This window comes from Nomascus leucogenys, chromosome 22a, assembly GCF_006542625.1.
Source record: "Nomascus leucogenys isolate Asia chromosome 22a, Asia_NLE_v1, whole genome shotgun sequence".
In the NCBI taxonomy this organism is placed as follows: domain Eukaryota; kingdom Metazoa; phylum Chordata; class Mammalia; order Primates; family Hylobatidae; genus Nomascus; species Nomascus leucogenys.
The window spans coordinates 91,297,262-91,316,562 of record NC_044402.1 but is presented as its reverse complement, the minus strand read 5'-3'; the positions used below and the strand labels follow the sequence as shown (position 1 = coordinate 91,316,562).

The window sequence follows — 19,301 nt, the reverse complement described above, 5'->3', positions numbered from 1 at the left end:
TCTAGCCTTCTGCTAGCTTTTGAATGTGTTTGCTCTTGCTTTTCTAGTTCTTTTAATTGTGATGTTAGGGTGTCAATTTTGGATCTTTCCTGCTTTCTCTTGTGGGCATTTAGTGCGATAAATTTCCCTCTACACACTGCTTTGAACGTGTCCCAGAGATTCTGGTATGTTGTGTCTTGTTCTCATTGGTTTCAAAGAACATCTTTATTTCTGCCTTCATTTCATTATGTACCCAATAGTCATTCAGGAGCAGGTTGTTCAGCTTCCATGTAGTTGAGCGGTTTTGAGTGAGTTTCTTAATCCTGAGTTCTAGTTTGATTGCACTGTGGTCTGAAAGACAGTTTGTTATAATTTCTGTTCTTTTACATTTGCTGAGGAGAGCTTTACTTCCAACTATGTGGTCAATTTTGGAATAGGTGTGGTGTGGTGCTGAAAACAATGTATATTCTGTTGACCTGGGGTGGAGAGTTCTGTAGATGTCTATTAGGTCCACTTTATGTAGAGCTGAGTTCAATTCCTGGATATCCTTGTTAACTTTCTGTCTCGTTGATCTGTCTAATGTTGACAGTGGGGTGTTAAAATCTCTCATTATTATTGTGTGGGAGTTTAAGTCCCTTTGTAGGTCACTGAGGACTTGCTTTATGAATCTGGGTGCTCCTGTGTTGGGTGCATATATATTTAGGATAGTTAGCTCTTCTTGTTGAATTGATCCCTTTACCATTATGTAATGGCCTTCTTTGTCTCTTTTGATCTTTGTTGGTTTAAAGTCTATTTTATCAGAGACTAGGATTGCAACCCCTGCCTTTTTTTGTTTTCCAGTTGCTTGATAGATCTTCCTCCATCCCTTTATTTTGAGTCTATGTGTGTCTCTGCACGTGAGATGGGTTTCCTGAATACAGCACACTGATGGGTCCTGACTCCTTATCCAGTTTGCCAGTCTGTGTCTTTTGATTGAAGCATTTAGCCCATTTACATTAAATGTTAATATTGTTATGTGTGAATCTGATCCTGTCATTATGATGTTAGTTGGTTATTTTGCTCGTTAGTTGCTGTAGTTTCTTCCTAGCCTCGATGGTCTTTACAGTTTGGCGTGTTTTTGCAGTGGCTGGTACCGGTTGTTCCTTTCCATGTTTAGTGCTTCCTTCAGGAGCTCTTTTAGGGCAGGCCTGGTGGTGACAAAATCACTCAGCATTTGCTTGTCTGTAAAGTATTTTATTTCTCCTTCACTTATGTAGCTTAGTTTGGCGGGATATGAAATTCTGGGTTGAAAATTCTTTTCTTTAAGAATGTTGAATATCGGCCCCCACTCTCTTCTGGCTTGTAGAGTTTCTGCTGAGAGATCAGCTGTTAGTCTGATGGGCTTCCCTTTGTGGGTAACCCGACTTTTCTCTCTGGCTGCCCTTAACATTTTTTCCTTCATTTCAACTTTGGTGAATCTGACAATTATGTGTCTTGGAGTTGCTCTTCTCGAGGAGTATCTTTGTGGCGTTCTCTGTATTTCCTGAATCTGAATGCTGGCCTGCCTTACTAGATTGGGGAAGTTCTCCTGGATAATATCTTGCAGAGTGTTTTCCAACTTGGTTCCATTCTCCCCATCATTTTCAGGTACACCAATCAGACGTAGGTTTGGTCTTTTCACATAGTCCCAAATTTCTTGGAGGCTTTGTTCATTTCTTTTTATTCTTTTTTCTCTAAACTTCCCTTCTCTCTTCATTTCATTCATTTCATCTTCCATCAGCGATACCCTTTCTTCCAGTTGATCGCATCTGCTACTGAGGCTTCTGCAATCTTCGCGTAGTTCTTGAAACTTGGCTTTCAGCTCCATCAGCTCCTTTAAGCCCTTCTCTCCATTGGTTATTCTAGTTATCCATTCTTCTAATTTTTTTTCAAAGTTTTTAACTTCTTTGCTATTGTTTTGAATTTCCTCCCGTAGCTCAGAGTAGTTTGATCATCTGAAGCCTTCTTCTCTCAACTCGTCAAAGTCATCCTCCATCCAGCTTTGTTCCGTTGCTGGTGAGGAACTGCGTTCCTTTGGAGGAGGAGAGGTGCTCTGTTTTTTAGAGTTTCCAGTTTTTGTGTTCTGTTTTTTCCCCATCTTTGTGGTTTTATCTACTTTTTGTCTTTGATGATGGTGATGTACAGATGGGTTTTTGGTGTGGATGTCCTTTCTGTTTGTTAGTTTTCCTTCTACCAGACAGGCCCCTCAGCTGCAGGTCTGTTGGAGTTTACTAGAGGTCCACTCCAGACCCTGTTTGGCTGGGTGTCAGCAGCAGTGGCTGCAGAACAGCGGATTTTCGTGAGACCACAAATTCAGCTGTCTGATAGTTCCTCTGAAAGTTTTGTCTCAGAGGAGTACCCGGCTGAATGAGGTGTCAGTCTGTCCCTACTGAGGGGGTGCCTCCCAGTTAGGCTGCTCAGGGGTGAGGGACCCACTTTAGGAGGCAGTCTGTCCGTTCTCAGATCTCCAGCTGCGTACTGGGAGAACCACTACTCTCTTCAAAGCTGTCAGTCAGACAGGGACATTTAAGTCTGTGGAGTTTCTTGCTGAGTTTTTGTTTGTCTGTGCCCTGCCCCCAGAGGTGGAGCCTAGAGAGGCAGGCAGGCAGGCCTCCTTGAGCTGTGGTGGGCTCCACCCAGTTCGAGCTTCCTGGCTGCTTTGTTTACCTAAGCAAGCCTGGGCAATGGCGGGCGCCCCTCCCCCAGCCTGGCTGCCGCCTTGCAGCTTGATCTCAGACTGCTGTGCTAGCAATCAGCGAGACTCCGTGGGCACAGGACCCTCTGAGCCAGGTGCGGGACACAATCTCCTAGTGTGCCGTTTTCCAGGCCCGTTGGAAAAGCGCAGTATTAGGATGGGACTGACCCGATATTCCAGGTGCCGTCTGTTTCCCCTTTCTTTGACTAGGAAAGGGAACTCCCTGACGCCTTGCGCTTCCCGAGTGAGGCAATGCCTCGCCCTGCTTCGGCTTGCGCACAATGCACTTCACCGACTGTCCTGTACCCACTGTTAGGCACTCCCTAGTGAGATGAAACCGGTACCTCAAGCAGAAATGCAGAAATCATCCGTCTTCTGTGTCGCTGGGGCTGGGAGCTGGAGACGGGAGCTGTTCCTATTCGGCCATCTTGGCTCCACCCTCTGTTTTTAGAGCTTTTTAAGATCAGTTTATATCACTCTTAAATGATAATCCTCAGCTTCCAAGTTTTTGTGAACTCACTTTGGGTTGTGTTTGCTATACTCACTGAGAAATTAAACACCTTGCTTGATTTATTGTAAAAAGGAAAAAACAACAACAAAGCCATACTTAAGCAATCTTAAACTTATTTATTAACGTTATCTTGAGTCTACAGAGAACAGAAAGCTATCTAAGAGGTAGAAAGCTGTCAAATACCTATTATCAAACTCTGAATTCTCCTATAATATTTCATAAAGCTACCTTAATACCTTACTGTCAGTGTCTGTTTGCAGCCTTTCCACATTTCTTGTACATAATTGAAACAGTTTTGATATTCTTTTGCCATTGGGACTGCTTGCCAGATGCACTTCATAGCAGCCTTTTTATTGGCTATTTGGAAAGGAAGCAAGGGGTACAATGGGGGCGCACACAGGCCTGGAGTCTGGTTCATTCTCCAGAATAGAAATAAAACCCCCCAGTCTCTGCCTTTAATGCCTTCCATCCAGTTGTTTTACTGTATTTCACGCCTCCTTTTTAAAAAACTGCCTTAATTTTCTAATCTTTCCCATCCCCAAACACATATAATCTAGTGAATCACATCATTTCCTTGCATAACTATAAGATTATCCTTTCTCAAAAAGCCTTTTTATAAGTGCCACCTAACACATTCGTGGGCTGCTTCCCTGGGCCATCTGGTATATGATTTATAAATTTACTCATTTTACTATGAGGATTAGCAAGTAAAATTAGGAAGGTTATCCCAACTCCTAAAAAAGTTATACAAAAATAAAGTGATCTTGTATCAAGAATAAAAATAACATTTCACTATTTAGGATTATTCACACATTTGTTGCGCCTGCACTGATATCCTGCTCCTATCCATGGATGTATATATGTATAGCTGAAGTTGACTATATGTTGCAGGACTTTCTGTTGTAGCACTTACGCCTCTCCCTAAAACTCAGCAGAGGAGAGGCCTTAGCTAATAGGAGATAGTGCATATGAATAAGCTAATATGTATATTCTATCCATACTGGGCATAATCAGCGTTGTAGGACGTAGAACAACAGCGCAGGACTAAGAGTTCTGTATCACAGCCCACTCTTGGGTCTCAGCTTCATCTGTAAAAGAGTGAGTTGATTAGAGAATTTCTGATGTCTCTTCTAATCATTGTGGTAACCCCACTTGTCACCTTGCGTAGTACCTGGCTCACCACAGTTCTAAAATGACAGTAATGCAGTGACTCTTCTAGCAAAGTAACTTACTTTGTGACAGATAGGTTTGATAAATGAAAATGTAACAGTCATGGTGTTCATGTACTTTCTCTATGGTTGGAAAACTATACACTAACCCCTGGAAAGAGTGCTCTGAAGACCAGGGATTTCTGGCATTGGAAGCAAATGCTATTCCCACACAGAATAAATTAGGAGCTGAGGTTTACTGGCTGATCACACTCAGATTCTAGAGTGTGGCAGTACTAGGTTCAACTCTCTAAATAAATTTCAAGGCTTTGTGAAAATAACCACTCTTCTCATTCAAGGGTATGTTTACTGGTTCCATTCAACAAATATTTACTGAGCACCTCCTAACTAACTGTAAAAGGATAGTGTTTGCATCTAGGGGACTAGAGACATGCCTGCACATCCCTCACCTTCAAAGATGAACTCTACACAGGATTCTTGTCCTAGTCATTGTGGTAACCCCATCTGACACCTTGTGTAGTACCTAGCTTTATAGCAGGCATTAGAAATGGATTGGAACCCAACCAGACATGGTCTGTATGCTCAGTGGAGTTCCTGGCTCTTAATTGTTTTAAGAAAATTCATTTTTTCACACAGTTTTTTTTGATACATATATTTATTATGCTGTAAAAAGCAACACTACCTGATTGCATTTAAAATAAATGTTTCCCAATTTCAGAATACTTACAACTTGTAGTTTTAAGATTAGATTCACTTTGGGAGGTTTTAGAAGCAAATACATTCATAGCTGTGTAATCCCCAGGAAGAATCTAAATCTGACATCAGGTCATATTCAGTCCCTGCCAGACAGACAACAGCATCAAATGGTCAATAGCTAATCCAGCTCTGCAGCTAAAGGGCAGTGTCGGGCAGCAGTGGGGTATAGCATATTACCAAAGATGAGACCAGCAAAAACAACAATGTATATAACATGACCATATAGAGCGCTCATGATACAGAAAAAGCACATATGATACTAAAGCCAAAACAAAAAGATCTTTGGAGTTTACTGACGGCAGCAGTTAATAGCACAGTCAACAGTATTTAAATCAAATATATTATTACCAGCCAACAGCAAACAGCCCGAGCAGGAATCGGCACATAGTCATAAATAACATTGGGGTAAATAAGGGCACATTTAATTAAACAACAAAGATTTTACAGAATGGTTTTGATCTGAAAAAAGATGAAAACTCTCTTTGTTCCCAAATAATGGTTAGAACCTCTTTTTATTATAGAAAAGCCTCAAAATCATTGGTAATCTTCAAGTCACACAGTTCAACTGTCTTAATGTTTCATTTTAGTCACACAAAGCGGGCTGCTCTTTGAGCAAAGTTATCTTGATTGATTTCAATTAAAACGTGTCTACCCTGTAATATCTTTGGGGATAATGCTGCTCCTGTGCAGCATCTTACAAATGCTACCTGTCTCCATGGCTTGATAGATCCATGGGGTAGGAAACTGCTCACTCATCATCCTCCCCATGGAAGCTCAAGCATGGGAACAGCTTCGGGGCCTGGTGCAGCTAAGGAACATTGGCCGTGGTTTCACCAAAGGAGGTGCCATCTAGGTAATGGGAGGGCAGTGGCTGGAGCCACTGGCTTAGACTGGAAGTGAAAATGAAAGCACCTGGAGGCTGCTGGAGTAAGGTGCCATCAGGCATGGTAAAGTTTAGAAGCAGCAGTGTGTGCTCATAGAAAAAGAAAAAGGAATTTGCTGTATGTGATAACAACTAACATTCATGTACTTGAGCTCATTTCACTAAACACAGCTTCAGAGAAGTCCATTTGTGTGCATGTGTGTGTGTGCTTAATATCAGAAATCCTCACTAACATGCCACTTTATCTCGAGGTATGACAGGATAAAATGTATGGTGTAACTCCTAGAAAATCCTGTTCTATCAGTTTTTTGAAGCCCCTTTTACCCACTTTCCAAATGAATCGTGAATTACCAACCTAAGACAAAGAAATTATACGTCACAATTTAAAATGAAATGGCCTTTTTCTTATTATTAAACTACAGAGCCCACCAAGAATTACACAATAGAAAATCACAAGAAATCTGTAATGATCCAGTGGTCCCCCAAGGAGGACAAATCTCTTGATGCAGACTCTTAATGACAGGCTTGGAAACAAATGTTAGATGTAGCAGTTCCCATACTTTCAGAATAACTTTGGTAGCTTAGAGCATTTCTGAATTTATCTTTACCCTAGAAGCTAAAGAAAAATCTCTTTAAAGAGCTGCAGTTGCACATCCCTTCGTTTTTTAGACTGATAAACTTGACTAATTTATACTTAGTAATTTTGTCTCTGGTTCATCTTCTGTAGACAAATGGCAAAGTTCTGATGCCAGAAATAGGAGGCATTTTCTGACTTACTATGGAAAACATAAAAACTGCATAGTATGCCAGCTCTCACTTTCCCAGCTAAAGGAAAGAGGCAGATAGCTAAATGTCTGAGAAGAGAGGCTGGACTAAGGGGATATAGAAAAAGGAAAATTTTTCAAAAGTATTATAACTACATTCACACATATGTTTTGGTCACCAAACATATCTTAAACAGATTCCCTGATAAAGTCTAATCAGAGTTGGTCTATCTTACTAACAGTTGTTAACTATTATAGTTTTTTTAAGAGTCACATTGTGAAGCTAGGGTGAGAGAGAGACACTTTAAACACAACCATAAGTGCATACAGTTGTTCAAACACTCAAACTAAATTTGTATTTGAAGTCTTGAAAATCACACTATTTGCTTCTAAAGGCAACCTTGACCCATTTGGACAGACTGTACAACACAGCTTAATTTATAAATGCATATCAGCAGATCATCACCATAAATTGAAAATTCATAAAACACAAATCATGGAAGACCACACAATTAAGCTAGCATTGGTAACTATTATTTCTTTTACATCAAATTATACAATGCACGTGGTAATATTGCTCACATTATGGAGGGAGATTGTTTTATTTCTATTTTTTCCCAAAGAGATCAGATTTGTCCTGTGTGCACAATGAAGAAAACTCCAGTAACACTGAAATGACAAATGTAAAATATACATCACTACCAGATAGAAATACACACGTTCTTCATAATAATTTTCCACAATTAAATAGGTAAGTGATTTAAATCTTGGGATTTGAGACCATTACAACAATCCATCAAGATTCTTATGGACGGTTTGATTTTCCTTCCCGTTGTCAGAATCTCCTTGAGGTGTGTACTGGACTTGGTATTCTTGGAGAATTTTAAATACATCATGGTGTCCAAAGTGCAGTGCTTCATCCATGGGAGTGTTATTCCACCTGAACAGGTAGCACAGCATGGACAGGGTCATTAGGTAATTTATGTACAAAGATGATCACCCCACATTCCTAGATTTTAAATGCAGGTTAAATGGCCAAATTTAGCCATTTTAGCAATTTTACAAATAAAAATTAATAATAGAAATGCAGAAAGGGATTTATAATTCAAAAAGTAGTCTCCAAGACAAGTTGGGATATGGAGAGGAAGAGAAAAAGATCTGTGAAAGGATCTTGTTTACACATCCAAGTGCTTATGGAGGGAGCTTTTTAAGGAAACTCCTTGTGGTGACAGATATAATAGCCTGCTCTAGGGTTCCAGAATTTTAGTTGCATGAAAAGCCCAAAGTATCTCTTTTAAAATAAAATGTTCAAAGAAAATTCAGGTATGTAACATCCATCACTCTAGCCTTTGACAGTAAATTAGTGTTTGTGTCAATTCAAAGCCACAGTAAGTCTCAGAAGTCTAGAAATAACCATGACTTCATTAGGGCTAAAACACACATTGGAGGAGCAAGATTGGCCCCAAAGGAATTGACATTTTTATCACCTCTGGTAAGGTTGGGAAGCCATGGACTCAATCGGACCACTACACCAGAAGAGTAACTCCCCTTTCCATACTAATAACTCCCCTTTCCATGCTTCTGGGGCTGTGCTGTTTAGAGTGATGTAGATGAATATTCGAGGATAAGAAGAAATGAAGAGTTGCCAGAAGTGGTTAATCACTTGCCAGAAGTGGTATGTCTTTTGCAAGAGGAGACAGCACTACATAACTCACAGCCCTAGTCAATGACAGGGTATGATGGGTAGTTCCCTTACACTTTACAAACTGTGAAGCCTCGCTTCCTACCCAATCTCTCTCTCTACTTACATTACAAAATTCTCCATGGCTAATGATCTCTTTCTTCATCCATGTGCCACTGGCACCACCTTCCTAGTTTCACTTCTTCCTGTTTCCTTCTTTCCTTTCCATCTCTGTCCTGAACTTTGTACCCGCTTAGTGGAGTCACAATATGGAAACAAAAGGTTTTTAAAACAGTCTCATTTTTAAATACATTTGGGTAAATTTTGGTAGCCTGTTTTTAAAATCAGGTAAGTAAAACTTTACATGTATCTCTGTATTTCTAAAAAAAAAAAAAAAAAAAAAAAAAAGCTGAATTAAGTGACTGAATAGGCCTTCATTAGTTTAGGAAGTCAGTGGCTTGAAACAGACTTTTGAGTCATCCTCTACAGTATGTAATTATCTGCTTTCTGGAAAAATGGAATATCAACTGTGTTACCTTTTTTACAATTATTCTTCTGTGAATTAATGAAAAATACAAACTTTAAAGAATACACTAATTTCAGCCAGGCACAGTGGCTCATGCCTGTAATCCTATCACTTTGGGAGGCCAAGGTGGGCGCATCACTTGAGGCCAGGAGTTCAAGACCAGAATGGCCAACATGGCGAAACCCCTGTCTACTAAAAATACAAAAATTAGCTGGGCGTGGTGGCACACGCCTGTAATCCCAGCAACTCAGGCGGCCAAGGCAGGAGAATTGCTTGAAACTGGGAGGCGGAGGTTGCAGTGAACGAGATCACGCCACTGCACTACAGCCTGGGCAACAGAGCAAGACTCTATCTCAAGAATTCACAAATTTTGTGCAAACCTATTATAATTTAAGGTGACACTGATTCTATGAAATAGAGGAGAAGACTTGTTGAATGCCTAGTTATCAAGTTACTTAGCTCATTTTTTCTTATCAGGTGGGTACATCTACTTTCACATTCCTAGAGGCCAATTTAGGGCAAAAAAAATTAATACATATACAAAGCACAGTAATATGTCCAACATATATTACGTAGTGTTTTAGTTGGGATTATAAACACAGAAGGAAAATGCTCTTCAATTTCTTGCTCTAGAAACCTGGGATGGGTATTAAAATTTGGGGAAAGGGAAGAAGATGATTGTCACCCTAACATGAGGTTTTAGAATACTGCCAATAAAGGAGTTTTTAATCATGGTGCTTTTTTACAACTATAGGAATAAAGTTAGATAACCAAAGTGTTAGCAAACTTACAAAATTGCTAACATTTGTCAGACACTGACAACTTTTCTGCATTTCTTGCAAGCTAAGAGCTGAACCAAAAAAACTCAAGCCCTACTTTTAAAACAGATAGTTGGCCAGGCTCAGTGGTTCACGCCTGTAATCCCAACACTTTGGGAGGCTGAGGTGGGAGGATTGCTTGAGCCCAGGAGTTGGAGACCAGCCTGGGCAACACAGTAAGATTCTGCCTCTACAGAAAATAAAAAATAAACTAGCCAGGCATGGTGGTGTGTGCCTGTGATTGCAGCTACTCAGGAGGTTGAGGTGGGAGGATCGCTTGAGCCTGGGAAGTTAAGGCTGCAGTGAACTATGATCATGCCACTTGCACTTCAGCCTGAGTGGCAAGGCAAGACCCAGTCTCAAAAAAAAAAAAAAAAAGTTAAAGCTTAATAAACAGAAAGGCAATATGGCTAAAGGTAATCAACTTGCTCCAAACTTAATACAGCTCCCAGTTCTCAAATGAATCCAAACTCCTAATACATATCAAACCACCATCAAGTATGGTTTTTTTCCCATTCTAAACTTTTATTCTCATTACTCATTGACTCATACACTCTACTCCAGTACATAATGTCCAAGGATATGAATCTAGAGTTTACTGTACATGTATATGTGTAGGCTGCATTCTTATCCCTTCCCTGACCACTTTGTTGACATCATTTGTTGCAGGATGAATAGCAGTTTGCTATGTCGACCAGGAGAGAGAGGAGAGGAGCAGAATATATTCTAGGCATATTTTTCCCACTATAGATAGAATGCCCTTCTTTTCATTCTGTGCCTTCAGGCTCCTCTCTTCCCCAAAGCACTGATTAAAATTTAACTTCCATGAAGCCTTCTAAAACTGATTCCAACCAAATGCAGAAATTTCAACAAACTCCAATATATTCATTTTAGAGTTAACAGTTTTCTTATACATTTTAGCTTGTTTAGAAGCCTTCCCATTTTGTATGTCTCAATATTGTAAGTTTGTATGTTGATAAAATTCACATTATTATTAAAAACAAAATCAGGCTGCATAAATATCGAATCCCTGCCAACAATCACTGTCCTCACCAATCACTGGCTTCTTTGCAAATCTTAAGAGAGAACATTCAGTGTTAATTATCATCTTAAAGTTTATGCTTCTCTAAAGGTTTGTCTTGTCTACCCCGGGTTGTTAAAAACTCCACGAGGGGTACCAGCAACTGCAAAAACATACAAAATTGTAAAGACCATCGACACTATGAAGAAACTGCATCAACTAAAGGGCAAAATAACCAGCTAGCATCATAATGACAGAATCAAATTCACATATAACAACATTAATCTTAAATGTAAATGGGCTAAATGCCCCAATTAAAAGACACAGAATGGCAAATTTGATAGAGTCAAGACCCATTGGTCTGCTGTATTCAGGAGACCCATCTCACGTGCAAAGACACACATAGGCTCAAAATAAAGGGATAGGGGAATATTTACCAAGCAAATGGAAAGCAAAAAAAAAGCAGGGGTTGCAATGCTAAGTCTCTGATAAAACAGACTTTAAACCGACAAAGATCAAAAGAGACAAAGAAGGGCATTACATAATGGTAAAGGGATCAATGCAACAAGAAGAGCTAACTATCCTAAATATATATGCACCCAATACAGGAGCACCCAGATTCATAAAGCAAGTTCTTAGAGACCTACAAAGAGACTCAGACTCCCACACAATAATAGTGGGAGACTTTAACACCCCACTGTCAGATCAACGGACAGAAAATTAACAAGGATATTCAGGACTTGAACTCAGCTCTGGACCAAGCAGACCTAATAGACATCTACAGAACTCTCCACCCCAAGTCAATAGAATATACATTCTTCTCAGCACCACATCGCACTTATTCTAAAATTGGCCACATAATTGGAAGTAAAACACTCCTCAGCAAATGCAAAAGAGCAAAAGTCATAACAGTTTTTCAGACCACAGTGCAATCAAATTAGAACTCAGGATTAAGAAACTCACTCAAAACCGTACAACTACATGGAAACTGAACAACCTGCTCCTGAATGACTACTGGGTAAATAACAAAATTAAAGCAGAAATAAATAAGTTCTTTGGAATTAATGAGACAAAAGACACAACGTACCAGAATCTCTGGGACACAGCTAAAGCAGTGTTTAGAAGGAAATTTATAGTACTAAATGCCCACAAGATTAAGCAGGAAAGATCTAAAATCGACACCCTAACATCACAATTAAAAAAGCTAGAGAAACAAGAGCAAACAAATTCAAAAGCTAGCAGAAGACAGGAAATAACTAAGAGCAGAACTGAAGGAGACAGAGACACGAAAAACCCTTCAAACAATCAGTGAATCCAGGAGCTGGTTTTTTGAAAAGATCAACAAAATAGACCGCTAGCAAGAGTAATAAAGAAGAGAGAAGAATCAAATAGACGCAATAAAAATTGATAAAGGGGATATCACCACTGATCCCACAGAAATACAAACTACCATCAGAGAATAAACACCTCTACACAAATAAACTAGAAAATCTAGAAGAAATTGATAAATTCCTGGACACATACACCCTCCCAAGTCTAAACCAGGAAGAAGTCAAATCCCTGAATAGACCAATAACAAGTTCTGAAATTGAGGCAGTAATTAATAGCCTACTAACCGAAAAAAGTCCAGGACCAGACTGATTGACAGCCAAATTCTACCAGAGGTACAAAGAGGAGCTGGTACCATTCCTTCTGAATCTATTCCAAACAATAGAAAAAGAAGGAATCCTCCCTAATGCATTTTATGAGGCCAGCATCATCTTGATACCAAAACCTGGCAGAGACACAACAAAGAAAATTTCAGGCCAATATCCCTGATGAACATCGATGCGAAAATCCTCAATAAAATACTGGCAAACCGAATCCATCAGTACATCAAAAAGCTTATCCACCACGATCAAGTCGGCTTCATCCCTGGGATGCAAAGCTGGTTCAACATACGCAAATCAATAAATGTAATCCATCACATAAACAGAACCAGTGACAAAAACCACGATTATCTCAATAGATGCAGAAAAGGCCTTCGACAAATTTCAACACGCCTTCATGCTAAAAACTCTCAATAAACTAGGTATTGATGGAACGTATCTCAAAATAATAAGAGCTATTTATGACAAACCCACAGCCAATATGCTGGATGGGCAAAAAACTGGAAGCATTCCCTTTGAAAACTGGCACAAGGATGCCCTCTGTGACCACTCCTATTCAACATAGTGTTGGAAGTTCTGGCTAGGGCAATCAGGCAAGAGAAAGAAATAAAGGGGCCAGGCGCAGTGGCTCATGCCTGTAATCCCAGCACTTTGGGAGGCCAAGGCGGGTGGATTACCTGAGGTCAGGAGTTCGAGAGCAGCCTGGCCAACATGGTGAAACCCCATCTCTACTAAAAATACAAAAATTAGCCGACTGTGGTGGGCACACACCTGTAATCCCAGCTACTCGGGAGGCTGAGGCTGGAGAATTGGTTGAGCCTGGGAGACGGAGGTTGCAGTGAGCTGAGGTCTTGCCACTGCACTCCAGCCTGGCTGACAGAGCGAGACTCTGTCTCGAAAGAAAGAGAGAGAGAGAGAGAGGAAAGGAAAGAAAGACAAAGAAAACAAAAGAAAGAAGAGAAAGAAAAAAAAGAAAAAGAGAAAGAAAAGTATTCAAATAGGAAGAGAGGAAGTCAAATTGTCTCTGTTTGCAGATGACATGATTGTATATTTAGAAAACCCCATCATCTCAGCCCAAAATCTCCTTAAGCTGATAAGCAACTTCAGCAAAGTCTCAAGATACAAAATCAATGTGCAAAAATCACAAGCATTCCTATACACCAATAATAGACAAACAGCCAAATCATGAGTGAACTCTCTTTCACAACTGCTACAAAGAGAATAAAATACCTAGGAATCCAACTTACAAGGGATGTGAAGGACCTCTTCAAGGAGAACTACAAACCACTGCTCAAGGAAATAAAGAGAGGACACAAACAAATGGAAAAACATTCCATGCTCATGGATAGAAGAATCAATATCATGAAAATGGCCATACAACCCAAAGTAATTTATAGATTCAATGCTATCCCCATCAAGCTACCATTGACTTTCTTCACAGAATTAGAAAAAAAAAATTTAAATTTCATATATAACCAAAAAAGAGCCCACATAGCCAAGACGATCCTAAGCAAAAAGAAGAAGGCTGGAGGCATCACGCTACCTGACTTCAAACTACTACAAGGCTACAGTAACCAAAACAATACGGTACTGATACCAAAATAGATACATAGACCAATGGAAAAGAACTGAGGCCTCAGAAGTAATAGCACACATCCACAACCATCTGATCTTTGACAAACCTGACAAAAACAAGCAATAGGGAAAGGTGTTGGGAAAACTGGCTAGCCATATGCAGAAAACTGAACCTGAACCCCTTCCTTTCACCTTATACAAAAATTAACTCAAGATGGCTTAAAGACTTAAAACATAAGACCTAAAACCATAAAAACCCTAGAAGAAAACCTAGGCAATACCTTTCAGGACATAGGCATGGGCAAAGACTTCATGACCAAAACACCAAAAGCAATGGCAACAAAAGCCAAAATTGATAAATGGGATCTAATTAAACTAAAGAGCTTCTGCACAGCAAAAGAAACTATCATCAGGGTGAACAGACAACCTACAGAATGGGAGAAAATTTTTGCAATCTATCCATCTGAGAAAGGGCTAATATCCAGAATCTACAAGAAGGTTAAGCAAATTTACAACAAAAAAACAACCCCATCAAAAAGTGGGTGAAGGATATGAACAGACCTTCTCAAGACATTTATGCAGCCAACAAATGTGAAAAAAATATCATCATCACTGGTCATTAGAGAAATGCAAATCAAAATCACAATGAGATACCATCTCACACCAGTTAGAATGGTGATCATTAAAAAGTCAGGAAACAACAGATGCTGGAGAGGATGTGGAGAAATAGGAATGCTTTTACACTGTTAGTGGGAGTGGGAGTGTAAATTAGTTCAACCATTGTGGAAGACAGTGTGGTGATTCCTCAAGGATCTAGAACCAGAAATACCATTTGACCCAGTAATCCCATTACTGGGTATATACCCAAAGGATTATAAATCATTCTACTATAAAGGCACATGCACATGTATGTTTATTGTGGCACTGTTCACAATAGCAAAGACTTGGAACTAACCCAAATGACCATCGATGATAGACTGGATAAAGAAAATGTGGCACATATACACCATGGAATACTATGCAATCATAAAAAAGGATGAGTTCATGTCCTTTGCAGGGACATGGATGAAGCTGGAAACCATCATTCTCAGCAAACTAACACAAGAACAGAAAACCAAACACTTCATGTTCTCTCTCATAAGTGGGAGTTGAACAGTGAGAACACATGGACACAGGTAGGGGAACATCACACACCAGGGCCTGTTGGGGGGTCGGGGGTAAGGGAGGGATAGCATTAGGAGAAATATCTAATGTAGATGACGGGTTGATGGGTGCAGCAAACCACCATGGCACTTGTATACCTATGTAACAAACCTGCACGTTCTGCACATGTATCCCAGAACTTAAAGGGTAATAAAAAAAAAATTTTTATACACCATGGAATACTATGCAGCCATAAAAAATGATGAGTTCATGTCCTTTGTAGGGACATGGATGAAACTGGAAACCATCATTCTCAGTAAACTATCGCAAGGACAAAAAACCAAACACCGCATGTTCTCACTCATAGGTGGGAATTGAACAATGAGAACTCATGGAAACAGAAAGGGGAACATCACACTCCAGGGACTGTTGTGGGGTGGGGGGAGGGGGGAGGGACAGCATTAGGAGATATACCTAATGCTAAATGACGAGTTAATGGGTGCAGCAAACCAACATGGCACATGGATACATATGTAACAAACCTGTACATTGTGCACATGTACCCTAAAACCTAAAGTATAATAAAAAAAAATCCATGAGGATAAAATTCCAATTCTCTCTTCCCAAATGCAAAAAAAAAAAATTGTTTTGTTCATACAGTGTATTGACTAATAGTCAAATTAACCTGAAAATTTCTAAATAAGACACCATTCTTAGATAAGAAAACAGGATATGGGAGACAGAATTACCTATCTAGTGGAAACAAGGTTTATTGCCTTTATAAGATATCATAGCAGGTTCAAGAATGTCTTAGTAGGTTTAAATATTATAATCACTTGAATATTACAGTCCTGCATAATAAAATACTGACATATTTAGAAAGTAACATAAGTGCTCACCTGTCCTTGGGGAAAGGGTTTACTTTGCAGGCTTCCAGCAAAAATTTAACAACTTCAACGTGACCTATACCGTCCCACCCCCCAAAAAAGAGCAGATTTTAGTACTAAGTAGAAATTAAATCTGGAAAGAAAATAGATAGGAGTCGTTCCTGTATTACCCTCTGCAGCAGCTACATGGAGTGCTGTTCTAGAATCATAGTCCCGCTGTTCCATGTCCATAGCTGACAAAGCAAATCTGAAAATGTGTAAGCACAGCTATTTATTATATATAAAGCAAATTTAATTCACACTGGTAACATTCACTCCATCAGTTCATTTAAGGCCCCGTCAGACAGGTGCCATCCTTCATCAGGCTCATTAATGGGAACTACCGACCTTATTGACTAGTACCCAGGTGTTTTGGGTAGATGCCACTTCACCTCTCTTCCTCAGCTTTGCTTTTTTTAGGTAAGATTAAATGTTAACCATCTCTCACAGAATTAAACTTTATTTCAGTATTGTTCACAACTCAAGAATTATGGCACAACTGTACCAAGGTTTATGTCTCAGAAGGGCAAGAAACTAATCCCTATAATAAAGTCGTATGTTTTACTAAGACTCCCATTCTTAAACATTTCACAGTCTACTAGTACTTGTCAGACTTTAAAACACGGGTGGAAGCACAGACATTTTTCCACTTTGAAAATCAGTTGTTTCAGGTATAAATGGGAGAAAAATAAGAAAAAAGAAAATAAGTTACAACTCTATACAAAAGACCTCAGGTATACAGCAGTATATGGCCTTACTAATCCTGATGATCTGCTGGACACCAAACCCCCCAGCTGCTTCCCACACACACACACCAAAGATTGGGAATGGAGGGTAGACAGGGAGTGAGAAGGCACTGTCCAATTCCAGTAAGCCACTGATACTAATTAGCCAGATTAGCTGAACAGTTACTACTTGGGGAAACAGAGATATGGTCTTTTTTATAGGAGGCAGAAGAGGACAAGATTGGAAAGCAGGCCTAAGGCACTGGAAGTGCCTATTTAATAAAAATTTTGTTGGGGTCATTTTTATCAAAGGGAAAGAGAAGTGAGACTTTAACCTTAAAATGACTGCTCACCCAGAAGCAACTTCATAAATATCTGTACAGTGCATGCTAATCCATCCTGTAAACATACCTTCGAAGTGCAGACACATCTCCAGTATATGCAGCAAACAAAAGATTTATCACTGACTTTACCTGTGAAGAAAAGAAAGTTTAGGCATCCACAGGGGAAAACAAACACATACAACGTCCACCTGTCACTGGCAAGTGATTTCTGTGTGCTTTGAACACTTCAGCTGAGTCACGTGCAAAAAGTTATCTCAAGGACACTTCCATAGCCAAAAGAACCCACGTGTGTGATACTTTCTTCTTTTAACAGTGGATTGTGAGGGAAAATTCAATAATAAAGATAAGATACATGAGGGAAGGAATGGAATAATATCACTTGGCAGAAAAGAATGGAATTTTGTGAAACTCATATAGTTGGGGCAACTGAAAATTGTTTAGAAGCCTTCCCATTTTCTATGTCTCAATATTGTGAGGAAGTTTGTATGCTTATAAAATTCGCAATATTAAAAATTAAATCATGCTATATAAATGTCTAATCCCTGCCAAGAATCACTATCCTCACTAATCACTGGCGTCTTTGCAAATCTTAAGAGAGAACATTCAGTGTTAACTGTCATCTTAAACTTTACTTCACTGGAAAGACAGCCTTCAGTTCAATGCCCAGGTGGTACAAATTGGGTCATTCTCAGAACTTATGACACTGCTGTGTTTAAAAGTTTCTCAACTCCAATATATTAAGTCACCTCTATTAAGTGCTCCAAGATTTCAAAGTGTATCTACTTTTGACAGTTACCCACTTTCCTTTTCTTATAGTTAAGAGGAAAAGTCTAGTTATCTGAAAAGCCATTGGATTTTGGTCTGCTTTCATAAAGACTTCATCCATCCCTATCTATGAGAAATTAAACTATTGATCATAGAATATTTGTAAATACTTCATAAATTCCCCATTTTGTCTTACACTTTGCAACTTCGACATTCATATTGATGACTCAACTGATATTGGACTCAATGGTAGAAAACAAGTTTAACTGGGGAATGGAAAGTAACCCGGCTCTCCACCAACAAAGCCACAGCCTGGAACTGTGCTTCAAGATCTTAACCTGGACATTCTCCCTTTCCAGTATGGCTTCCCCCTTCCAAAACCCATGAACTTTCCAAATTAACTGGAACTGACCATTGCTGCGGTTCTCTAATTCAGCATTTTCAAAGTGTAATTTGCAGAAACTAGTCCATAAGATAGTCCATGAAAATAAGGATCCTGTGTTTGTATATGATCTTAAAATATTAAATCCCCCTCTTGGAGATTCATGAGCATATGAAAGACTCTGTAAAGGTCTACAGTACAGGAACTTAACTAGCTGAGCATACCCCCAAAATACTACTATTACTATTTGTGTTGATACCACTTCAAAAAACTTTCCCGTTAGTCCTTTAGCTTCCCTCCCAGCCATCCTTTTCTACTCCTGCCCAGAGTCCAGAACAGTTTTCTTAATGGGGAATGGGAGTGGAACAAAGAACTGAAAAGCATCACCCAGAATGTTCTAAAAACATACATAAACATCTCTCTCATTTCTTGTTGTCCTACTCCTACACCTCAATCTATTTTAGGGAAAGGAGGTAAAATGCAGAGTTTGTTGTTTTTTATAGAGATGGGGGGTCTCACTATGTTGGCCAGGCTGGTCTTGAACTCCTGGCCTTAAGCAGTCCTTCTGCCTTGGCCTCCCAAACTGTTAGGATTACAGGCATGAGCCACCATGCTCAGCCCATAATTTTGTTTAAAGTCTCCAGGTGACTTTGATATGCACTCTTCTGGGTTATAAACCACTGTTTCAGGTGTTCTTAACGTCCTTCTTTTTTAATGGGGTCAACTCTGAATTTTCAATTCCCTTTTTGCTCTTGGGCCACAGAATACTGACTGGCTATTACAGATTATTCTCCATATTTCCACCTGGTCTTTCATTACTGCTTGACAATTTTTTTTTCTTGTTGGTTCCCGCCATACTTTCTTCAGGCCTTTAATACCAGTGGAGACCCCTAAAAACAGACAGAAGATCCTAACTACAACTTTGCTGAAAAGATAAAAAACGTCTTCATTGCTCAAAGTAAAATCTTCCT

General features: G+C 39.5%; 1 protein-coding gene across 4 annotated transcripts in view; it reads right to left on the bottom strand.

Annotated features, from left to right (window-relative positions):
• Positions 1–5,008: 5,008 nt before the first annotated feature.
• GLS (glutaminase) overlaps positions 5,009–19,301 on the bottom strand; it is an 86,134-nt gene continuing 71,841 nt past the window's right edge. For 3 of the 4 annotated variants that reach the window (XM_030803428.1, XM_030803427.1, XM_030803429.1), the window contains exons 9-12: positions 17,251–17,312; positions 16,246–16,322; positions 16,088–16,151; positions 7,348–7,715 (exon numbers count right to left, since the gene is read on the bottom strand). In XM_030803428.1, the coding sequence (XP_030659288.1) occupies positions 7,559–7,715; positions 16,088–16,151; positions 16,246–16,322; positions 17,251–17,312 (360 nt within the window). In that variant the 3' untranslated portion in view covers positions 7,348–7,558. Of the gene's footprint in view, positions 7,716–16,087; positions 16,152–16,245; positions 16,323–17,250; positions 17,313–19,301 lie in introns of all 4 variants that reach the window. The other variant, XM_030803425.1, reaches the window with a different exon arrangement.